Source organism: Sturnus vulgaris, chromosome 2 (genome assembly GCF_052056855.1).
Source record: "Sturnus vulgaris isolate bStuVul1 chromosome 2, bStuVul1.hap1, whole genome shotgun sequence".
NCBI lineage: Eukaryota > Metazoa > Chordata > Aves > Passeriformes > Sturnidae > Sturnus > Sturnus vulgaris.
This window is the reverse complement of record NC_142244.1, coordinates 59,717,991-59,739,333: the sequence shown is the minus strand read 5'-3', so window position 1 is coordinate 59,739,333 and position 21,343 is coordinate 59,717,991. Positions and strand designations below refer to the sequence as shown.

Below are 21,343 nucleotides of genomic sequence, written 5' to 3'. Positions count from 1 at the left end.
CAGGATAACAAACTCTTTCTGAGGTTCCTTAGAGTGACTTGGGAATATTGTTTGATGAGAAGCTCAACATGACCCAGCAATGTGAGCTTGCAGCCCAGAAAGCCAATTGTATCCTGGGCTGCATCAAAAGAAGAGTGTCCAGCATGTCCAGAGGGTCCAGGCAAGGGAGGGGGTTCTGCCACTCTGCTCTGCTCTGCTGAGACCCCACCTGCAGTGCTGCATCCAGCTCTGGGGCTCCCAGCCTAGGAAGGACATGGACCTCTTGGAGCAATGTCAGAGGAGGGTCATGAAGATGATAAGAGGGCTGGAGCAACTGTCCTGTGAGGACACGACTGTTGGGGTTGCTCAGCCTGGAGAAGAGAAGGTTCTAAGGAGAGACCTTGGAGTATCTTCACATACCTAAAGGGGGCTGCAAGAGAGCTGGAGAGGGACTTCTACAAGGCCGTGTTGGAACAGGACAAGTAGAAATGGCTTCGCACTGACAGGGCAGGCTTAGATCAGATTCAAGGAAGAAATTCTTTACTGTGAGGGTGGTGAGACACTGGCATAGGTTTCTCAGAGAAGTTGTGGATGCCCCATCCCTGGAAGTGTTCCAGGCCAGGCTGGATGGGGCTTTGAGCAATCTAGTCTAGTGAAAGTTGTCTCTGCCCATGTCAGGGGATTGGAGCTAGATGATCTTTAAAGATCTTTCAAATGAAAACCATTCTGTGAAGAGTGGCTCTTGGGAATATTGAAGTTCCTTTCTCACTTCTGTCACTTTTTTCCTGTCTATTCCCTGAAATCTGGTTGGAAGGCGTGTCAGTGTGGTGTACAACCCCCAGGAGTGCAGTAGCAGGCTTGTGGCTGAAGCAGAGGTGGCCCATCATCCTTCAGGTGGTTGTGGGGGAGCCTGACTGCTCTGACAAGCCAATCTGCCTTACACACTGTGTGGGTTAAGCACACAGCTGCATATGTATAAGGCTGAATGTTATTCCTCACTAGAAATGACAGGATGACTCCTGTATACGTGTGCAGTATAAATACTCAGGGAAAATGCTTTGGGATGAAAGGCTCCACATAATGATCAGATATTATTAAAATGTCAGGTAGCTCTGGGCATTGAAGATCTGTCTCCCTGTGGAGCTCATATGAAATTTAAAGTAAAAAAAACTTCTGTGATTTGCTGAGTGGGTGGCTGAATGGGTTTTATCATTGTGTCTCAGAGTTCTCTTTCTCCTCCCTCGGATGATCAGAATTCACTGCAATCAAAAGCTAAGTCACTCTGACACTCTTAATTAGGGACAAGGGAAGTGGTGTGATTTCTTGCTGCACATTAACAAAGGGGTTATTGCCAGATCCACTTCAGGTAGCACATTCTGTGTCAGAATATACCTTGGTCTGCTTCCCGTTTGCTCCCTGTAGGGTTCAATCATGGCTGGAATCTCAGAGACTGATTCAGCCAGCAGAGACATCTGTACCATGTCAGCTAATGAAACTCTCACTGTCTTCTGAAATGGCAAACCACGGCTGGGGTGGCAAAGGGGGGAACTCGGGGAGATTTGATCTACCAGTGTAAAAGAACTTCTGAAGGCTGAGTGGGATCTTTGCTAACATCCTAAACAGCCTGTTAAACTCCTGCTACTTTTCAGGCCTCATGGTATTGAATGCAGGAGGTGGTCATTCCTCATGCCTGTCGCAGTAAGTAGGAAAGCTGCTGATCTGCGAACGGGCAGCGCTGCTTGAATCTATCATGCTCCATGTGCCTTAAATTGAAGGAAATGAGAAGAAATGAGTGATGGAAGGGCTATAAATAGATGGCTGGAATGGAAAAGGTAGGGAGTAGAAAGAGGCACAGCCACTCCTCACCCCCTGGTACTGGTCCCACCAGGACAGAAGAACCTGAATACAGACAGTAAACACATCTCTCTAAAGCCCCCCTGACAGCTCCAATCCAATCAGGGTAAGGGTCCCTGCATCTTCTCCTAATGACACAACACACCCATGACAAGAAACCAAACCCCACTTCTCTCTTCTCAAGGAGCTGTCCTCATCCTGCACTCTCCATTGTTCCTGCCTGCTCTCTTTATACACTTGCAGAAGGGAGCAGTTACAACAAAAGGGGCTGGAAGGTGCCCATAGTCTGTGCTCTTTTCTTCTCAGGTGTGGCAGAGAGACAAACCCCAACTTCTGTCATTCCCTGCAGGGAATGTCAGCCTTGAGCTCATGGGTATGGAGAGGCCACCAGGACCCTTTCCTGATCCTCTAAAGCACCCAAGTGTCACTGCCTCAGTTTCTGCAGTGCCCAATCACACCCCTGTGCTCCAGAAATGCCTGCTGCAAGGCCAGAGGACCTCACTGGGGGAGCCCAAGGAAGGTACTCAGTGACTAACATCAGTTTGCTGGGGAAAAGGTTCACAGCCTACAAACTTGGGAAGCTCAGACAGGAAAGAAAAACACAAAAAATCCTGAAATCTGCAAGACCTGCACTGGGATTTTCTGGCCTTTAATTTTAGACTCAAATTTCTCTTATATAAGCCACATTGAGCACATTTTTTACTGCAAGCCTGTGCTGTTCTAGGAAGAGCAAGCCTTTGAAGAGTGGGAAAAGCAGGAAATGACTATTGCACGCACAAGGAAGTGAAGCAGAAGAATCAGCAATCACTTGGGATCTTCATCATAATGATGACCAACTTCTATCTCATACTCCTAAACTACTGGGAGAATTTTGCACTCTTCTAGCTCCTGCTCCTCTCCCTGTGCTCAGGGTGCTTTCCATCTCACCTGGCTCAATGTGATGCTCCACACTAAGTGGAGCTGCCACATCAAATGGCATGTGTGTACTAACACGTACAGTAATATGAGATATTCACAGCAGGCACCCTTAGATGCTTAAATTAAAGCTTTGCAGAGTGAAGTACAAGAAGTGAACTCTGGTGAGTCTGATGGAATTACAGACTTTTCCAAAAGTATAAGTGGGTTAGCTTTTTAAATGTTTGCCTGACTTGTTGGAAAAGAAAGCCTCACTTAAGAACCATCTTTTCTTTGATGAAGATCATCAGTGATTAACCTACTCCATGAAAAGAGAAATATAGGGCATGGTTAGGAATATCATCACTTTGGTATAAAGTGAGCAATGCAGTGATATATCCCCCTCCTCAGAGTCACGGATCATTTGGAAACTGCTTCAAAAGCAAGCACAATAGACAAAAATTAAAGGAAGAATCAAGATTAAATGTGAGATGCTTGGTTGGACTCAAGAAATGCTCTGACAACAGCTTCAAGCATTCAAATAGAAAAATGCATCCCTACTTAATATTATTGATTTTGTGTCTGGAGAAAAACCCACAGAACATTGTGTCCAAGCTGCAGGAGACACTAACTGAAGGCAGACAGACAAATGCAGTCAAAGTCAGTACTTTGTTCAAACAGTGAAACTCAAACAGAACAAAAAGCTGGTCAAGAAAAACTTTGTGGTGAAATCAGTTCTCTGAAATATATTAATTTGATTATGTCTTGGTGATAATGAGGTAACCCTAAAAGTCTTTTGGCAAAATTCTGATTTTTTTAACCTGATGGGAATTTCTTTAGTGACTTCAAAAATGTCAGGACTTTGCCTTGAAATTGCAATCGACATTCAAAATGCTTCTGTGACCATCACCCATGTCTTGCTTTGGTCTGAATGTGGCAAACTGATAGTCTTGATTACAATTTTGCAGCAGTTTTACGAAGGGTAGGAATTATTCACAGCAGCCATCTAAGGAAGGCAGATAGCTGACAACGGAGAGCAACAAACTTACCAAGTAATTCTAAAATGAGACTTGTATAAAAAAAAATCCTCCTTTCTCCATTTATAGTAGAAGGATACCATGGATGTTAACCTTCTGACCCCCAAACCAGGGATGCAGTCACTGTATTTGCATGCAGTGCCATATCTATACTGAATTCAGAAATGAGCAAACGGAGATCTTTGATCAAAACACAGAATTAATTTGTGTACTAGAGACTTCACAGAAAGCCCCTGAACTTACAGAAAGAGTAGAAGAATGAATTGTCTTTGTAGAGTTAGTCACAAAACATGTGATTAGCATTTCAAATTGCAAAATGGTCTCTACTTGAGCACAGCTCTCAAGCAAGACTATTTTTTCCATGTTGGATGTATTCAGGCCCCAAGAGTCTGGGAACATCCTTGAAGAGGATTATATCTGAAATTATGATTGTCCATTGGTCATTATTTTCACTTCAGTTAAGACAGAGATGTGAATGAAATTCCATTATATGCAGCAACAAAGAGGAAATGAAAAGGGGGTCAGATTAGAAGCAAGGACTGATCTCTTCCCAAGCACAGGAGTGATGGAAATGAGCACTCAGTGACAGAACCTCTGGCAGTGCTGGCTGTTGAAGTCTCTGTTAACACCAGGCCAGAATCCTGGGCTTTGTGTACTGCCTGAGCCCGACATTTGGCCTTTCCTGACACAGAGTATAGCTGGGAAATGTCAACAGCCATAACAAATATTACTGCATGTACCTGGCAAATCACTCATGAAACACCCTTATGACTCTGTACAGAACCTTGTAAGATGGTTTTGCTTTCTGGAAATAATAGATGTACTGGCAATACACTAAAATTTTGTTCTATTCCACCCCCGCAGATTTGTGCATGAACTGACATGCAGGGAATGTAACATTGCAATTGCTCCAGCCTCTTAATCAACTTAGTTAATTTTCCTGCAAAAACAAGAGAAAAAAAATGAAGGTCAATTTTTAGGTTGAGCACCTATAAATTACTTCAGGAGGGAAGTTTTTATTTTTCCAAAGGTGTCCAGATTTTTGTCTCCCTTTCAGGATGGTCTCGCATATGTAGAAGACCAGGATAGGTCTCAGTATACATTTTCATCCATATCTGATTTTGCTAAGAAAAATATTTCCACCTTTATTTTAAATAACACCATTTTCCAATGTAAAAGATGACACAGACTAATACCACCAGGAGAAATCCTGAGTGAAGAATGTAATCTTTAAGGTTACAGTATGGGCTTTCTTGATGTTTATGCACTGTGCCTAAAGTTTCTTCTGTCCTTTCTAGGAGCCTGATTTTCTGCAGAGTAAGTAATCTAAATATGCCACAGTGTGAAGATAAGATTGTGTGTTCAGTGAACAGGCATACGTTGCCATTTTTCCTTACCAACACCTCCCACTACTGCTCAGCATGTAGAGGTATTTCATTTGCTGAATTCAACCTGTCATCTGTAACAAATATGTCCTAATCCAATTATATGCATCACAGTTCACTAAGAACTACGTAGGAACCACCAAGCCTTCTTCTCTTTGATCATCCCTGATTTGCACAGTGGCCAGGGGCAAAACCCACAGAGTCTGCTGAGAATGTATGTGGAGACAACCTGCAAGGCACAACCTGACTGCTACATATTTGATATAAATGACAATTGTTTAAAAGGCACTTCAGCTTCCGTTTTACAAAGTTCATTATTGTAGGAAATGTTTTAACATCAGTTCTTTCCCTCTATTTCTCTATTTCCATTTGTACTGCTGTGCTTTCTCTGATTTCACGGTGGTATTATTGTTGAATACATGGCTGCGACTGTGACTCAATAATTGTAACTATCTGGTTTCCCTCTTTGCCATTAATCTAGGTATTGACTTCTTTTCTTAAGAGTCATATATTGCTATGAGATCAGCTGGGGAAGAGAAAAGAGCAGCAGGAAACAGACTTTCTATCCTATGGAAAATTTAGGCATTTGAGGAACTTACACATTTACAAACTAGATCAAAATACAACATTTTGAAAAATTTACTATCAAACAAAGATTCTTAAATATTTTGTTCTAGGTATCTGGGAATGATATACTGAAATACTCTCTTAACACAATTGAAATGTTTCCTTTTAATGCTATTTCAAGCTTTGTATTATATAAATACAAAACTTTCAAGTACTTCTGTTTATCCAGTTATACATGAGCCAAAATGTTACAACTTGAAGCTTTCAGGTAATTTCCCTTTAAAACATTTCAATACTGCAAAGCATTGTTTCATCCACATTTTTGGTGAGGAAGCAAGTTCTTTTACAAGTTCTTTTAGAGAGTTTCTAAGACTTACATGTAGATATTCCTCTAGGATTTCCTTTGGGAAACCTGCAACCAGCTATTGTACAACAACCAATAGCTTTTAGCTAGCGTATGTGAATATTTCAAGATCATGATTGGATTAATGTATTTTTGGTTTGCAAACAGAATCTTTCAAAGGGGCAATGGGATGGTGTGCAGACAGTCTGCAGCTGCAGATTTGTTGGAGCTATCAGACAATATTGAATGTCTCCTGTCCAAACGCTGAGAGCTACGAGGCTCTATCGACTTCACTGCGGAAAAGGATCACAATGAATGAGATTTAGGAAAGGATTAAAAAACAACAACAACATTTCCTTATCAAAAAAGCAGTTCGCAAAATTTGAGCCTTCCATTCAGGTTTAAAATAGAACTGTTTTCCTGACTGAGCCTTTAGAAAACACATGGACTAAACCAGATGTTAATATATTAGTGCTTAAACTGTTGCTAATTCACTCGGCCAGGAGGAAGATATCACATGTAGTTGGTTTTAATACTCATATGTTTATGAAAAAGCACAAGACTGCACGTTTGGATGACAAACATAACAAGAAACTCCTTTTTTTTTCTCTTCCCCCTTATGGAAATTGCTGTTTTGACTGCAATCATTAAGGGAATAACAGAAGCAATTTTTTTTTTTTTCGGCAGCAGGTTCTAAAAAACAAGACCTTAAGAGTCCTTTAATGTTTTTGGACAAAATAATGATTCAATGAATTAATTTAGTCCTTTTGTGAAAATTGACTGTTTCAAAATTATACACATATACAAACCACTTCACTCAGAACTGAAATATGGCCAGGCCTGCCCAGCTGCAAGGTGGCAGCCACAGAGACAAATGGTATAGCTTTGTAGCTTGACTAATCCTGGACAGGACACTAAGGAAAAGCATTTCTTTTCCAGTCGTTTCCATGGTATCTTTAACGCCCACATAGAGCAAGTAGGACACTGGTTGTTAAAGTCTCATCCAAATAAATCCTACAAAGTAAATTGCATGGAACCCAATTTATCTACTTCGAATGAAGTTTGTTAGGATTTGAACCTGTGGCTTCAAGAAAAAAAACCAGACACTTCAAACTGGATGTACAAATCATTCAGCCATTCTAACAGCTTTAAGACATACATAGTAAATTTGAGACCATACACATACATGTACTAAATCTATATATAAACAGATGTACCTACATTTGCTTGAGATTCATCATGCCCATTGATTTCTGCTAATTCCTTGGCGCTTTTTAACTGCAAAGAGTGAAAAAAACCAAAACAGAACAAAACAAGCACATTACTTCAGTATTTCACACAGTTATCTTTGATTTATTTGAAGGAGCATTTTATAAAGCTTCCAATGAGAAAAACAGATGGAGCATATAATTCTAATGAGTTTTTGCTCAAACCATTTTGAAACCAACATACTTAAGGCTTGATAGGTTGGCAAAAAAAAAAGAAAAATAATACAACTGGGTCATTATTTTTTAAATAATAAGATTAGAAAGTAGTTTCAAGGCATAAAAGGTGCACAGATTTCTCTCTCAAGAATAATAAACAATTTAATTTCCCATTGTTGTTGCTATTAATTTAAACTTTACAATATTTGCAACTTGCCACTAGCTAAATAGTGTTTTGCCAATGATTACTTTTGAATGATATATTTTGAGGTAAGATGCCGAAGTGCTACTATATATTGTCTTCCTGACAACGTACCTAAATAACTGACATGGCTCCTGGGTATGATGGAAAAGGAGGGGAAGTGAAGAACAGCTCTTTTATTTAACTAGTGGCAGGAAGAACTGAGGAGACACTGCAAATATATGACCTAAACAGATTTTTTTTCCCTCCTGAATTAGCTTTTAGGGGAAAATCCAGGATTACATTGGAATTGTAAAGATCACTCTCAGGAGATTTAAGGAAAGTCCTGGCTCACATCTTGAGCCACAATGAAATATGCTGTTGTTCATCCTGTGATTGAGCAAACAGAGCAAAGAGGAGACACCACAGCTCTCCTGAGCCTGTAAGCCATGGAGGTTTGTACACTTAAATGAAACTCACAGAATCATTTGCTCTTTAGGTTAATCTCTAAAGAGTCATGATTTTATTGTAATTTAATTCACATTAGATATCATGTGGAGCAGGGGGATGGAGGGAGAGGGGAGGGATGGGGAACAATAAACACAACTTTCCTCTGAATTCCTTTTTTTGCTGAAGAAGCTGGGTTTGATGTAACTGTTGATTCTACAGCTGTGGCTCTGATTGGCAACACTCCTAAAATCCTTATGAGATTGAACACTAATATGTATTGATTAGTGTCTGACTCAGAAGTGTTGGTGGACTACCATCTATGGGTGTTGGTTACCTCCATCATATTTTTGCTACGTGGCAGCAAAAGCTGAACTGAATGTGATTGAACAGTTCAGTTTCCAGTCTGACAATTAAGGTAAGCAGGCCATGGTCTGTTTGTACCTTACGATGCAGGGCTGTGATCTGCACCAATTCAGGAACTGCTGCTCAAGCCACTAAACTGGTCCTGATGGCGAGGGAAGAGGGAAGCACTTTCTGATAAAATAGTACAAAGGATATCTGGGGACTGCAAAATCATGAGGTCTCCTGGTTCAATTCGCTGAAGCTCATCTTTCAAAAGCCTCAAGAAGTGTGCAACTGACAGCAGGGTGGTGCATTTCCAATGAATGCTACATGTTTTCCCTACCCTGAAAAAATAACCATCCTGTGAAACAACCTCACTGTAAAGAGAGCTGGTAGGAATGAGCTGAGATGGCTACTTCCTGCCAAGCACCAGAATTAGGTATTTATGCATCGCAGTGTGAGATGTTGGAAGAGCTGTTTCCTGATTCTGCCACTTCTTCTTTATAGAAATTCACCCAACATGAGCAGTCCTTTTGGGTCCAGCTGAGTCACTCATCTAAATATGAGGTCAGGAGAGCATGCTTGGTTTTGTGAAACTGTTCTGCATGCTGATGAAAGTGTCTTGAACACTCAAGGAATGCTGTTCATTGCTTGTGCTTTGCCTTTCCCTTTCCAGGTTGATAAAGTGCCGTCACCCCTTGGTGGCTGTGGGTCGCTGGCAAAGTGCTCTTGTGGTGACATGCCACTTCCCATCAGCCACACACGGGTTTGATGGGAGACTGGGCTCAGCCTGCAGCCCACTGTGGTCTTGCAGGCTGAGCCCCACCATGGTTTCCCTCCATCATAGCCCTGGCACTGCTTCATCAGTGAACATAATGCAGAGAGGATACTTGAGCCTCTCCATTTCTTTTATTGCACACCATGCTCTGAAAAGGATGCCAGAGCTCAGGCAGGAAGGTGCTTGCATCCATGCCAGGACTAGGACCTCTGCAGGAAGAGGTGGAGGTGAGCCAGTGGAGATAGTGGTGGAAAACTTAAGGGTAGAAAGTGAGCATTCCCATAGGTTAAAGGGGTGAAGTCTCCTTTTTTCCAAAATTTCTTTTTCTAAATTATTATTTAAATTATATTCTTCTCTCACATGTTAAATAGAGAAATGGTGGAACAGGAAGCTCAGAAAAATGTACAATATTGGAAAAAAAGGGACTTGCCTTGCCCCCTACTCTGACTCCAGGGTAAATCAGGGGCGAGTGTGATGTTAGCTGAGGCAACACACAGAGCTAGTGCCAGCAACAACCAGGAGCCTGCCTGGAAGGAGAAGGGATGAGGAATCAGAAGTATCTGATAAATCTAATGCTGTGCAGGGGTAGGCCAGACTCAAACCAGTGGGTGTAAATCCCTCAGACAAGCAGAGCTGACGGCCAGATGTGATTCAGAAGCCTTTGACTGCAGCAGTGCAATATGGGGCACCAGCAAGCAGGACTTCTCCCAGCAGGACATCCCAGGCTGGGTGTGACTGGGTGGGTGCATGGAGCAGCCATGCTCGGACAGCTGCACCTCCCCAGGCAAACACACCCTGAGTGAGGCAGGGCAGGATCCCTTTGCCAGCTTTGGATGAAAAGGCAGTTTTTAGCAAACCTATCACAAAACCAAGCCATAAAGTCAAGGCAGGAGTCCTGCGCTATTTATTTTTGAAAGAAATGCTCTATTTACTTGACTTGGCTGGATGATTTTCAATACCCATTGTGGATAAAACACAGAAATAAGCTGTTGTGCTTGTAAAGGAAAGCTGTGAGTCTTGGCAAGTGGGGGTCATTACTGCTAGGGCTTCTGCTGCTCTGGAAACTTTTGGAACTCGTTCAGGGTCCTTGGAGGAGCACACTGGCTGCCTAGCACTCTTCAGGAATTCTGGCTACTTACAGTCTTGGCCTTAGGCGTGTTTCAGAACTGATTCTCAAGAGAAATGCAGATCCATCCTGCCTTTCTTCCAGCTACTGTTTCGCCTGTCTGCCTAGCATGAGTGCACATTTGATTTGCAATTAGTAAGAGTCTGCAGAGATTCAGAAGGCTGCCCTGGTGGTCCCTACTAGGCCTCCCATTGCAAGATCTTCCTATATGTTTTTGCAACATATAATTGCTACAAAGATATAAAATAATTTCATGCAATTTCAGTTTTTCTTTTTTTTTTTTTTTTTTTAAAGCACTTTATAATGCTATACCTTAAAAGCCATGTGAAAATGGAAATGAGATGCAATTAGCTCAAGAGACCTGGTGGAATCTGTGTTTATAAAGATTCTGTCATTACCAATTCCATTCTTCCTCATGGCATTTTCTGTATTACAGTCTTGCCTCAGCTTTCATTTAGGTTCTCTCTATGACCATAAGTGCTAAGAACATGCATCTGAACATAAAAGCTTCCAGAATCTGAATTATCACTTTGCAGAATATATTTGTCATCAGATGTGTTAAAAGATAAATCTTAAATGTGGAACAATGTCCCAGCTTTCATAGTGAACATTAAAAATCTGAAATAAACATAATTTACTTTTCTTAATGTGTACATTAAATGCATACATCTGTCTGCAGACATACTCAGACATACATGATGAAAAATATTTAACATAGCAATTATCAGCATTTTGAATCTCTGCCACCTCTGCAATTCAGATCCCACAGACCTTAAACTGCAAATACTTAACCAAGTCATTAAATATTTTAGCTGGAAGTTTATATAGAAAGGGTTAAAATAAGGTCTCAAAACAGAGACTGTGCCTGTGCAGCACAGGTGGGATTTTCAATTTCAGTGTGTCCAAGCCACATGGTCTATACAGAAAACACATATTTGTGCACACTGTGCTTGCACACAATGCACTGTTTCTTCTCTAGATTTACAGATTTAGGGCCAGACTTGCTTTTTGCTGTGTAGCTATCCATCTTACAAGCCTTATAAAACAATACTGTCAAATATATTTATCTGTGTCATAGTACACTTTAGTATCAAAGAACGTGGGATAATCAGATTTACAGAGATGTGATTCTCACTGTTTAAGTAAGTGCATTGATAACTACTTTTTTAATGCCATTATGATAATGCCACTGTAAGTTTTTTTATATACTCATGTGAATTACACAGGAGATGCCAAAACGTGTTTTTTTTCCAGTGCTAATCTTGAAATGAAGAGTTGTTTTGGCTCAGGTATATTTAACTCCCCCAATATTTTTTTTTTAATGCAGAGCAAAAACACTTATCACTGATACACATATAGTATACATAAGAGGAAATACTACTCAAGACATGAAATCCACTACTGGGTAGTATAAAGTAAGGGTCCCTTTTCACTCTGTCTTCTCAAACACTGTTAGCCTAATCAGAGCAGACAGACAGGCCACATAAGGTTAGGTCTTGCTCACAGCATATTCTGTGGTCAGACTCCTATGGATTTTGGAGGTGAAGCCACGAGACTTTCAGAGGTAATTGTTTCGCCTTCCTTCCCCTTAGCATGCCTAATCCAGCATTTCTCCTGCCAAAATCACCCACCTGTTCCTGCAGGACTTTAAGCATCGCTTGTGTATGCGTTTGCTCTTCCTTTGCTTGCTCCAGTTCGGATTTTTTGTTATTTAATTCTTCCTGTATGCTCAGCAATTGCTGCACAAACAAAAGAAGTTTCTGGTTAGCCTCGTCTGGATCCAAAGCAGTTTAAAATCCCCGGTTTGACAAATCCTCATTTCAAACAATGTTTTGCAGTCTGCTCCTACATTTATTATTGTTGCATAATCTTCTGTGTCTAAATGGAGACCAGAGGTAAATTATTTTCATCTGCATCTCCTTCTGCAGCAGTGCACCACAAGTAATGCATCTGTTAATGTGCATTAAGCTATTTATTACATTAAAGTAAAAACTCCTGGTATAGTATGTCATCCACAGAGTGACTGTCACATTCATCTGAACCAAAATCTTATTTGTAGAAGTATATGTGGTGGTTTTAATAATACCGGGGTAAACATTATGGTACATAAATAATTTAAAAGCACAACCCTTTAATATAATTAGTCATTGGCCCACAGCCATTTTCATTCTATGCAAAGCAATATTCTGGAAAGCTTTCAGACTGACTTGCCAAGAAGACAAAAGCTTCCCTTTTTTTTTCCCTTGTGCTGCGATATTTTATTAGATCAGGAAGACTGATGCCCTACAATCAATATATCAGCCAGGAAGACTGCTGATCTACTGTCAAAACAAAAAGCTATGACCAAAATCTATTTTTATGAAGAGAATTCTGGGATGAAAAAGCATATTTGAAAGCCCACGTCCCCTGGTGTTCGCTAGCTTTAGATTCTGCATAGATTTATTGTGACTGTCAAGAGCAGGTCAGTAGATTTAATTAATTCTGAAATAGTTATATGTTTTTGTATTGATGTGAAGAATGTTAGACACTGATGAAGAGCAAGAGCAGACGAAGAGGTTAAGAAAAGAGTTCATGTGCTTTCTCTTAGTGAATAAGAAAGGAAACTATGATTTTCTGGGGCAACATATTGCTCGTAAGCACACTCCATTTAAAGGACTAATTGAACTACTAATTGCTTTACTAACATGCATTACTGACTTAACCATGTACCTACATCTAAAGCTTAGTTTATGGTTGTGCTTAGGGCTGGTGGCTGACTCAAACTGATGTTGCAGGTGTTCAGGCTCTTGATAAGTTAGAGACAGCAAACCTAGAAAAAGTCTTGGCCTTGTTCCACAGCACTGGAAGTCTCAGGCATCAAAGGACGTGGTGTCAGCATTGTTTTCAGAGTGACTTGGAAACAGATGACATTTCAGGGGCTGGTGGAGTTATTGGTAGTGTATTTCTGTTGTAAGTGAACATCAGTATGATGGATTAATTCAGCCACTGAAGTAAAAATCCACGTGGGTATATGTCTGATTATATCTCATGCACTCTACAGTCCAGCTGAGTTGGTTAGCTTTTTGATGGATCATGCCTCCTGGACTGTTCCCTGGGAGCCTTCAAGAGACATTCTGGTATGTGTTTTCACTATACCACAGCACAAGATCATTTTGAATCTCAAGATTTTTCCAAGAAATAAATAGGTCTCTTCCATTGAGGCTCATACCCAACCAACTTTTGCGTGGGAAACTCTGCTTTGGCATTTCTCAAAAAGGGAAATGTTCTCCTTGCCTATTGGGTACTAATTCCAACGTTTTCAGAAAACACACTGGATTTGTGTACACTGCTGTAGGTCACATGCTGATACCCATGCAGAAGGGACTATCTAGTCACCCCATGTAAACTCATTTTGTAACATACTTTTAAGGTTCCCCTAGGATAGTTCTAGCTGATGTCTGCAATTTAGAAAGAATGGACTCCATTCCTCAGAAGAGAAGCAGAAAACACAAGACACCAGAAAGATGCCATAAGCCCTCTCAGTGGTCACTAGTGAAACATCTGAGGTGTGATAAGCAGACTATCAGCTAATAGCAGCTGGTGAGATGTCCTCTCCTTCACAGCTGCAAGCTGTTTAACCTCACACACCTGAACATACAATGAGAAAGGAGTCTTTGCCCCCATTTCAGTCTTTGAGCAGTTATGTCTCACCAGTGTGGCCAGACTCCACCTTCAACCTGGTTGAGAGAATTTTACTCCAGCTTCTGGGAGAAACCCTACAGGCCATCCTTTTGAACAACATCAACTCACATCTGGAAGATCCCAAGTGAGATTTCAGTTCATCTTGCCCCTGAATAACCTTTCACTACAGAATTACTGTTACAAAGAGGAAACCAAGATTGACTCTTGGGTTGAACTTGTTTACACAACTGAAGTTAAACCTCCTTCTCTATCCCACCCACCCCCTCCCCATGGTTCTTCCATGTCCATGTTTTACTTATTGCAGATCAGCTCACAAACTTCGCCTGTTTTATTTTCACATCTCCCACTGTGATGTCCCACTGTGATTTAGTCTAATTATATATCTCTTCTTTTGACCCTGACTTTTCCTGTTTTGCGTTTAAGGCATTTTTTTCCAAAACTGTCTGAGCATGGGAGGAATTGGTGTGGAAGAGACTGAGAGCATGAGAGAGAGAGGGAGATGTGATGCTCTGCATCTTTGTACTTGGCTCTGGACCAGCGAGGAACAGGAATCCCAGGAAAATATCCAACATTCTCAGTTTCCCTGGGGTAAAAGAGTGTGCATTCTTATTGGAGTATGAGCTACAAAGCGCTTGATATGAGATAAAACCTTCTAGCAGTCTTAGTGGTTAAACTGTCAACTATTGAAGGTTTACTGTGTGTGCATAGGCTCCAAAACCAGTAAACGTGCCCTATTTTCACAGGGGTGGAAAGCAGAGTAACTGTAACTAAGATATTCTATTCCCAGTCATATTGAAGGTTTTTCATTCACAGGACTGGGACCTTCTCATTCAACCTCCAGAGATGTCAAAATCATTTAAAATTTGGAACCATCCCTTGGGGGTTTAACTTTCTTTTTTTCTCCCTCGTATTTATCTCTAAAAGCTGCAGAACCTGCTAATTTTGCATGGGTTGGGTTTGGATATTTCTTTTTCCTGAGTGGTAGATGCTGCCACCAAGAAGTTGTAACAAGGAGTTATACCCGCCAAACAGTGTATTTTTCTCTTTTAGTCTCATTTGGGAAAATGAAGAAATAAATGTGACTGAAAGAAATATCAGCCTAAGACAGATGAACAGCCTTAAAATTTCAGCACAAACACGTGATGTTTGGCAAAGTTAGAAGCAAATGGGAAAAGGATCTTACACTGGCAGAAATGAGACAAGTTTCATAACAGGGAGTGCTGTCACGCCTGCTCATAAACAGACAGGTTTTCCATAAAGATTATAAGGAATTATGCCAAGATTCAGGTATTAATTATTCAGAATTACTGTTTTTCATACATATATCTGCTTATTAAAAATTGATCCTATAGATATTTCTTCTGCCCTTCAAATTTCTTGCAAATCAATCAAAATAAAAAAATACTCTTGATTTCAATGATTATACTGTCTGATACTGTTTCACCTACTTTGCCATCTCACACAGCCTTTCTGCCAGAGTTTTCCTGTGTAGGAAATCGACCAACTACACTGATGGGCACCACAGCTATACAAGTGTCTATTCTTTCAATCTTGTCTCACATTTCTGGCCATTCCCTTTAGGCTCTGATGTTCCTAGCTTTGTGACACACCATTCAGACAGAAGTTCCCCAGTTTTATCAGGAAATGAACTGGTTTCATGGCTGTACAGCCAGGAAATACCTGGCTCATATTTCTGTTTTATTCCATGTCCCCAGTGTGCAATTCTTTGGGCCTGTGAGGGTGCCTTGCATGTTAGGCAAGTGTCTTTTCCCTGAATCAAAATGCAACTGTCAGGAAGCAGAAAAGCACATCACAGAGCTCATCACAGCTCTGATGATCCTGAAGAGAGACACCTGCAGAGCTCCACCAGTAGCAGCCTGGAAGCTCAGCTACATGCAACCAAAAGCATTTGTCACCACAGCTGCCAGCTTGACCCTAGGAGATGGAGCTGTGTAGTAGGACCAGATCAGACTGGCAGACATCACTAATATCCTCTTACTGGTATTTCCATACAAGAGATGTGAAAGCCAGAAAGAATTAACCTCCTGGTTGCCTGTCCAGAGATCAATCAATGCATTTTAGACCCCTCAAACAAATGCAAGACATTGCTTCCCTTTGCAGCTCTGGAACTGGTCTGCGTAGAAATGGTAGATATCACTATTCTGTGTTAAGCTTCCTTCATTCACGAGGATCAAATCCTCCCTGTACATAATAAGTGGGCAGCTAATTTCATTATGTGGGGCGAAAGAGGGTGTGTGTTTTATTTTGATTCTTTTTTTTTTCACACATTCCCACTCCAATGCTGAATTGCTGCCAGAGACAGCTCAGTACCACCCATATTGCATAGATCTCAAAAGCGCAGACAGAAAATTACCATCTTAAACCAATCTTCGCAGCTTCTGAAACATTAAATATAGATGGCATTATTGAAGCCAGCTGAATTACTCAGGCTGTGTACAATGCAGTGCCAGCGTGGCCAAGAATGCTAACAACTGAGCAGCACACACTGCCTCGGAATATATGAGAAGTCCTAAAGGGAAAGTAATAGCTTGCTGTTGTGTAGCACTGTGCAGCCATGAAATACTCCTTCTATTTCCTCTCCTCCTCCCTGCCCACAGTTCTTCATTGCTCCCCAAAAGGCAGTGTGGATTTGAATATAAAATATGGACGTACCTAGAAGTGTGGTCATATTCCAAGCCTAGCTGGACAGACAAGGATCCCATAAAGAAATCATGATTACCAGCATGAAACCAACAATGTTGCATGCAAAGAAAAGGGAGGCAGATCAGAAGTGACCGCAGGGCCTGAGGCTATACTTAGGATGTTGTAAGGCTGGCAGAATAATGTAAAAGGAAAACCAGCATTTGCCACAAGTTTAGCAGTTATACTGCTGAATGGTCCTGCCCCTGCTATTTTGTTTATGATTTTCTCTACAGCTGCTTGAAATGAAGTATGAAAAGGTTACAAAGATCTTATAGAAAGGGCAGTAAGGAGGGGCAGACAAAAGAGCACCTCTGAGTGCTCTCAGAGGTGGTGGGAGGGGTGGGAGCGCTGATGTCAATCACGGGTTGTGCAGGCAGTTCCAGCAACCCCAGCCTGTTCAGCCACGGGAACGAGGCACAGACTTTCCCATTTGTCCAGAAATGATCTCCATTAAAGGTCTCCGAAATTAGTGGATCAGTCAAACAGGGATGCTCTTACACAGCTTAACTGAGCCAACTTAGCTGAATGGTCATCTTCAACACCCAGAGAACTCAGGCAAACTGGGTTCTCCTGCCCATCTAATGTGTAGGAGAAACATTCATATTACTCTTCACTTACTGCCTATAGAAAACATATCCCTATATGGAAAAATGGATTCATTAGGCACCTAAAAAGAAGGTGGAAATTATGTGTCTCAAATAGGCAGGCTGTATTCCAACCAATGCTACTTTTTTTTCAGTCCAAAAGAAGCCAAGGCATGCATGTAAAACAGTAACCCTAGGAAGCAGAACTCACTTGTGCAAAAGTGAAGTCCTTTTCCCAAAACTACACAAGAATCAGAGATCTGAAAAGCATGAAACCACAGACATCCAAATGACTGCAGAGTTCAGCTAAAAATTAAAATGCTCACTTATGATAACAATTTGTGATGTTTTATTATATTTTTTCTCTTTCCCCAAGCAAAACCTTGTTCCATCTTTCCTAACTTTATTTTATATAAAGAAAAAGAAGTTAGAGTTTGCCAAATGGAAAATGACAAAAATTGCAAGGAAATGAATGTTTTGAAATTCTTAGAAGCTGTTCACAAATACAGAGGGGAAAGACGGTAAACGTTTCCTTTCGGAATCTTCCTTAGGTAGGAGGAAAAGAAAAAATGAATTAAAGTGAAATCAACCATTTGCAAAATAAAAATCCCTCTCCCAGTACTCCCATGGACTGTCTGGAAAAGTGTCTTTCTCTTTTTGCAAGTCAGACAAGATTTCATATCACAAATGGCCAGCACATGGCAGGCTTGAATAATGAGAAAGTGACTTCTCAGCTGAGCAAATATGCATTAGTAACAAGATGCTGATGAGGCCTGACAAATCACCAAGGAAACAGGAGAATGTGAAAGACAAGTCAAAGAAGCTTTAGAAATGAGCCCTCAAGGAAGTTAACCATGTTGCAGCAAGGCATTATTAAAATAAAGAGTATGGCTGTGAGTTTGGGTTTTTTAAGGGATTAAAAAGAAACACAGTGTAATAGTGCAATGTATCTCATCCCTGCCAGCTCTCAGGGACTGGCTGTGTCCCTGGCAGTATGGATGGGCATTATTTGGATGGATCATGGGGTTTGCAATGATGAAAGAGGGCTGGTGAAAAGCTGCATGTGGATGAATAGCCCAGCTCCTGTTTGACAGGCATTCACCTGCAAAGTGAGTTTTCTTGGCTCTCTGGCCAGAGGCAAAGATCATGCTGAACATGTTTGCTCCAAAAGTTAACCACCACCTGAGAGAGGGCCGGATACACATCTGCTGGGGGAATATGTGTGATGGCACTAAAGAACAGATCTGTCTAGCTGCTTCCTTAAGGAGGTGTCTGCCATGCTCCCCTTCCCCTGCTACTATTATTATTATTATTATTATTATTATTATTATTATTATTATTATTATTATTATTATTATTATTATTGTATCTATTTTGAGACTTCAGGGGCCCTACAGCTCTACAGTGCTCAGAGTAGTTGCAGGCAAGCCTGTACCCTAAGAAATAAACCAAAAGAGAAAAAAGACAGATGGCCACAGACACACTGAAACTACCTAGAGGGAGGTTACAGAGGAGGTGGAGTTAGGCTTTTCTTGAATAAGGGGGTTGAGGACAAATAGACAGCAATAAACATTTTTATTACACAGCAGGAAAGTATTCCACAGTGAGGGTGGCCAGCCTCTTGAGCAAGGGCTCAGAGAAGCTGTTGACTTTCCATCCTTGGGGGTACTGAGACCATAGCTGGACAAGGTCCCGAACAAAACCAAGACAGCTCCAGAGATGCCCCTGATTTGAGCAGAGCTGTACATGACCTTCAGATGTATCTTCTGACTTCAGTTTTTCTAGGATTCTAGAGAACAGCTGATAGATATCACAAAATTAGCTCTCAATTTCTTTTGTTTCTGTGAGGCTTAGCAATTTAGCCACACCAGCTACAAGAAGCAGTGTTAAGGGCTGGGCAGCAGAGGAAAGGAGAACATGGGTGGTGCAATGAATGGCTTTAAGAGACAGTCTACAGCTTTCCTCTGCCAAGTTATTTTCAAGTGTATCTCTCACTAGTCAAGAAAGACAAGTTGTCTTCAGTCAGCTATGGACTTTTGCAGCAAATGAAGGAAAGACCAAGTCCTTAGGAACCTTACAGAATCAATTCTTCATTTCAGAATTTAAATTTATTAATAAGACACTTAGCTCTAAAGCGTCAGGGATCCCTCTCTGTGACCTGGGTTTCACAGCAAATTACACAAGGTCCTTTATTTTGGTGGTGGCTGTGGAGAAGCCTGACAAAAGCCCATTGTACCTCATCAATGAAGCTCCCTCCTTTCTTTGCTAAATGAGGTGACTGGAATATCACATAGCCCTTGGCTTTACTGACAGCAGGTGAGTAGATCCTGACCAAAGAAAGTGGACTGATCCCAAATGAGAGTCATGTTCCCTCTGCCCTCATATCTGTCCTACAAGGCAACAAGATGGCACCTTGCATGATGCACAGCCAAAGGAAGACATGATCATCTTCTAGTCATAACGACATCATCTTCTCCAGCCTTTCACCTGTACAGTCCATTGTGGAGAACTCCTCACCACTTAATGGCACTTGAGCAGTGTGATCCCATCTCTTCTTTCATGGGACTGAAAATAAGCAAGACACAGCATGCCTTTTCTCAACAAACCAAAACAGATCTTTTAAATTTGGATTTCCTATTCAAGAAAAAATAATTTATTTATTTTGATGGGGAATAAAAATTTAATTAGAAGAACGATATTATGGAAGAGAATCAATTTACTCAGTGTAATTTCCACTGAAACAGAATTCCTAGTAATGGAAACAGAGTTCTTAGCACTGATAGCATCAAACACATTTGGAAATTCTAATCAGCAATCCAATGCTAGTATTTAGGATCTTTTAAAAAATTCATGTAAGATCACTGGACTGTAAAACTTACAAGATTTGTCCTTTACCACCACTAGACTACACAAGCATGTTAATGAAGATATTAGTTCATTTATTTCATATTGTAAATATAATATGTGCACCCAATTATTTCTCTGTGAAGGGTTTATTCTTGCTGCCAATCTCAGTCTAGCTTTGCCAGCACTAGGAGGAAAAAAGATGCTACTCTCCTCCATCTTACCACTATAACAGCTGTCGGGAATGTGGTGCCTGAAGTATCTGTGGGCCCTTATTTACGCTCTCCTAATATTATTGAAGTGGTGGCTGCAGAAGTGGGAAATCAAACACTACTTTCAATAAAGAAAGGTTGTTAAACAGAGAAGAGAACCCATTTGGCTTGTCTGAGATCTGGTAAATAAATAGCACTTAATTGCCAGATGCTCCTTTTCTTCTTTTTTTTTTTTAATATAATCAAAAGAGTAAATGTTTTCTGGAAGTTTAAACATGGGTTGGACTGCACAGAGCCCTGAAAAGCACAAGGGAACTAAGACAACACTTATGAGAACATTTCTCTCTCTCGGGAGACCACATATTTCTTAATCTGTTTTCAAATATCAGCCACTGGGTGAGAGAAGGAACAGGCGTGGAAATGGATGCTGGGTCCAGTCCCTCACAAGTAACTTGTATCCATTCCCTATAAGGTTATCAGTACTGTCATTAGTACTCCAGTGCCACTTTTACAGGAAAAAAGAAATCTAACTGGAATTCATAGTGCAAGAACAGCAATTAAAAAATTTCCAATGTAATTATTCTGGTCTGTTTACTTACCAGGTAAAATTTATTTATACTTCTTTAATCTACTTTGTAGAAGCATCAGTTTATAGTTGTGCATAAGTACATTGGTTGGGTTGTATGCTGAATAGATATCTGGTGAGCAAGAATTAGATGGAATAAAAAAAGGCTACAAATCCCCTCTGCACTTAGGCTATATTAATAAATATAGCCATAACATGCTCCATCTATTCAACAATGATCTTAATTTCAGCACTAAACTGCTACTAGAACCTGTATATTTAAAGGTACACCATTGTTATAATGGCCGTGGCACTTACAGATCACCAGATTCAGCAATTTTCACCACCAGCATCTATGTCTGTGGCTTCTGACATTTCAGAACATTTGTGTGTG

General features: G+C 40.8%; 1 protein-coding gene across 4 annotated transcripts in view; it reads right to left on the bottom strand.

The window, feature by feature from the left end:
* ENOX1 (ecto-NOX disulfide-thiol exchanger 1) overlaps nt 1-21,343 on the bottom strand; it is a 353,807-nt gene that overhangs the window by 16,001 nt on the left and 316,463 nt on the right. For all 4 annotated transcript variants that reach the window (XM_088159695.1, XM_088159696.1, XM_088159694.1 and 1 more), the window contains 2 exons: nt 11,992-12,099; nt 7,281-7,337 (listed from right to left, as the gene is read on the bottom strand). In XM_088159695.1, coding sequence (XP_088015821.1) covers nt 7,281-7,337; nt 11,992-12,099 — 165 coding nt within the window. The remainder of the gene's footprint in view (nt 1-7,280; nt 7,338-11,991; nt 12,100-21,343) is intronic.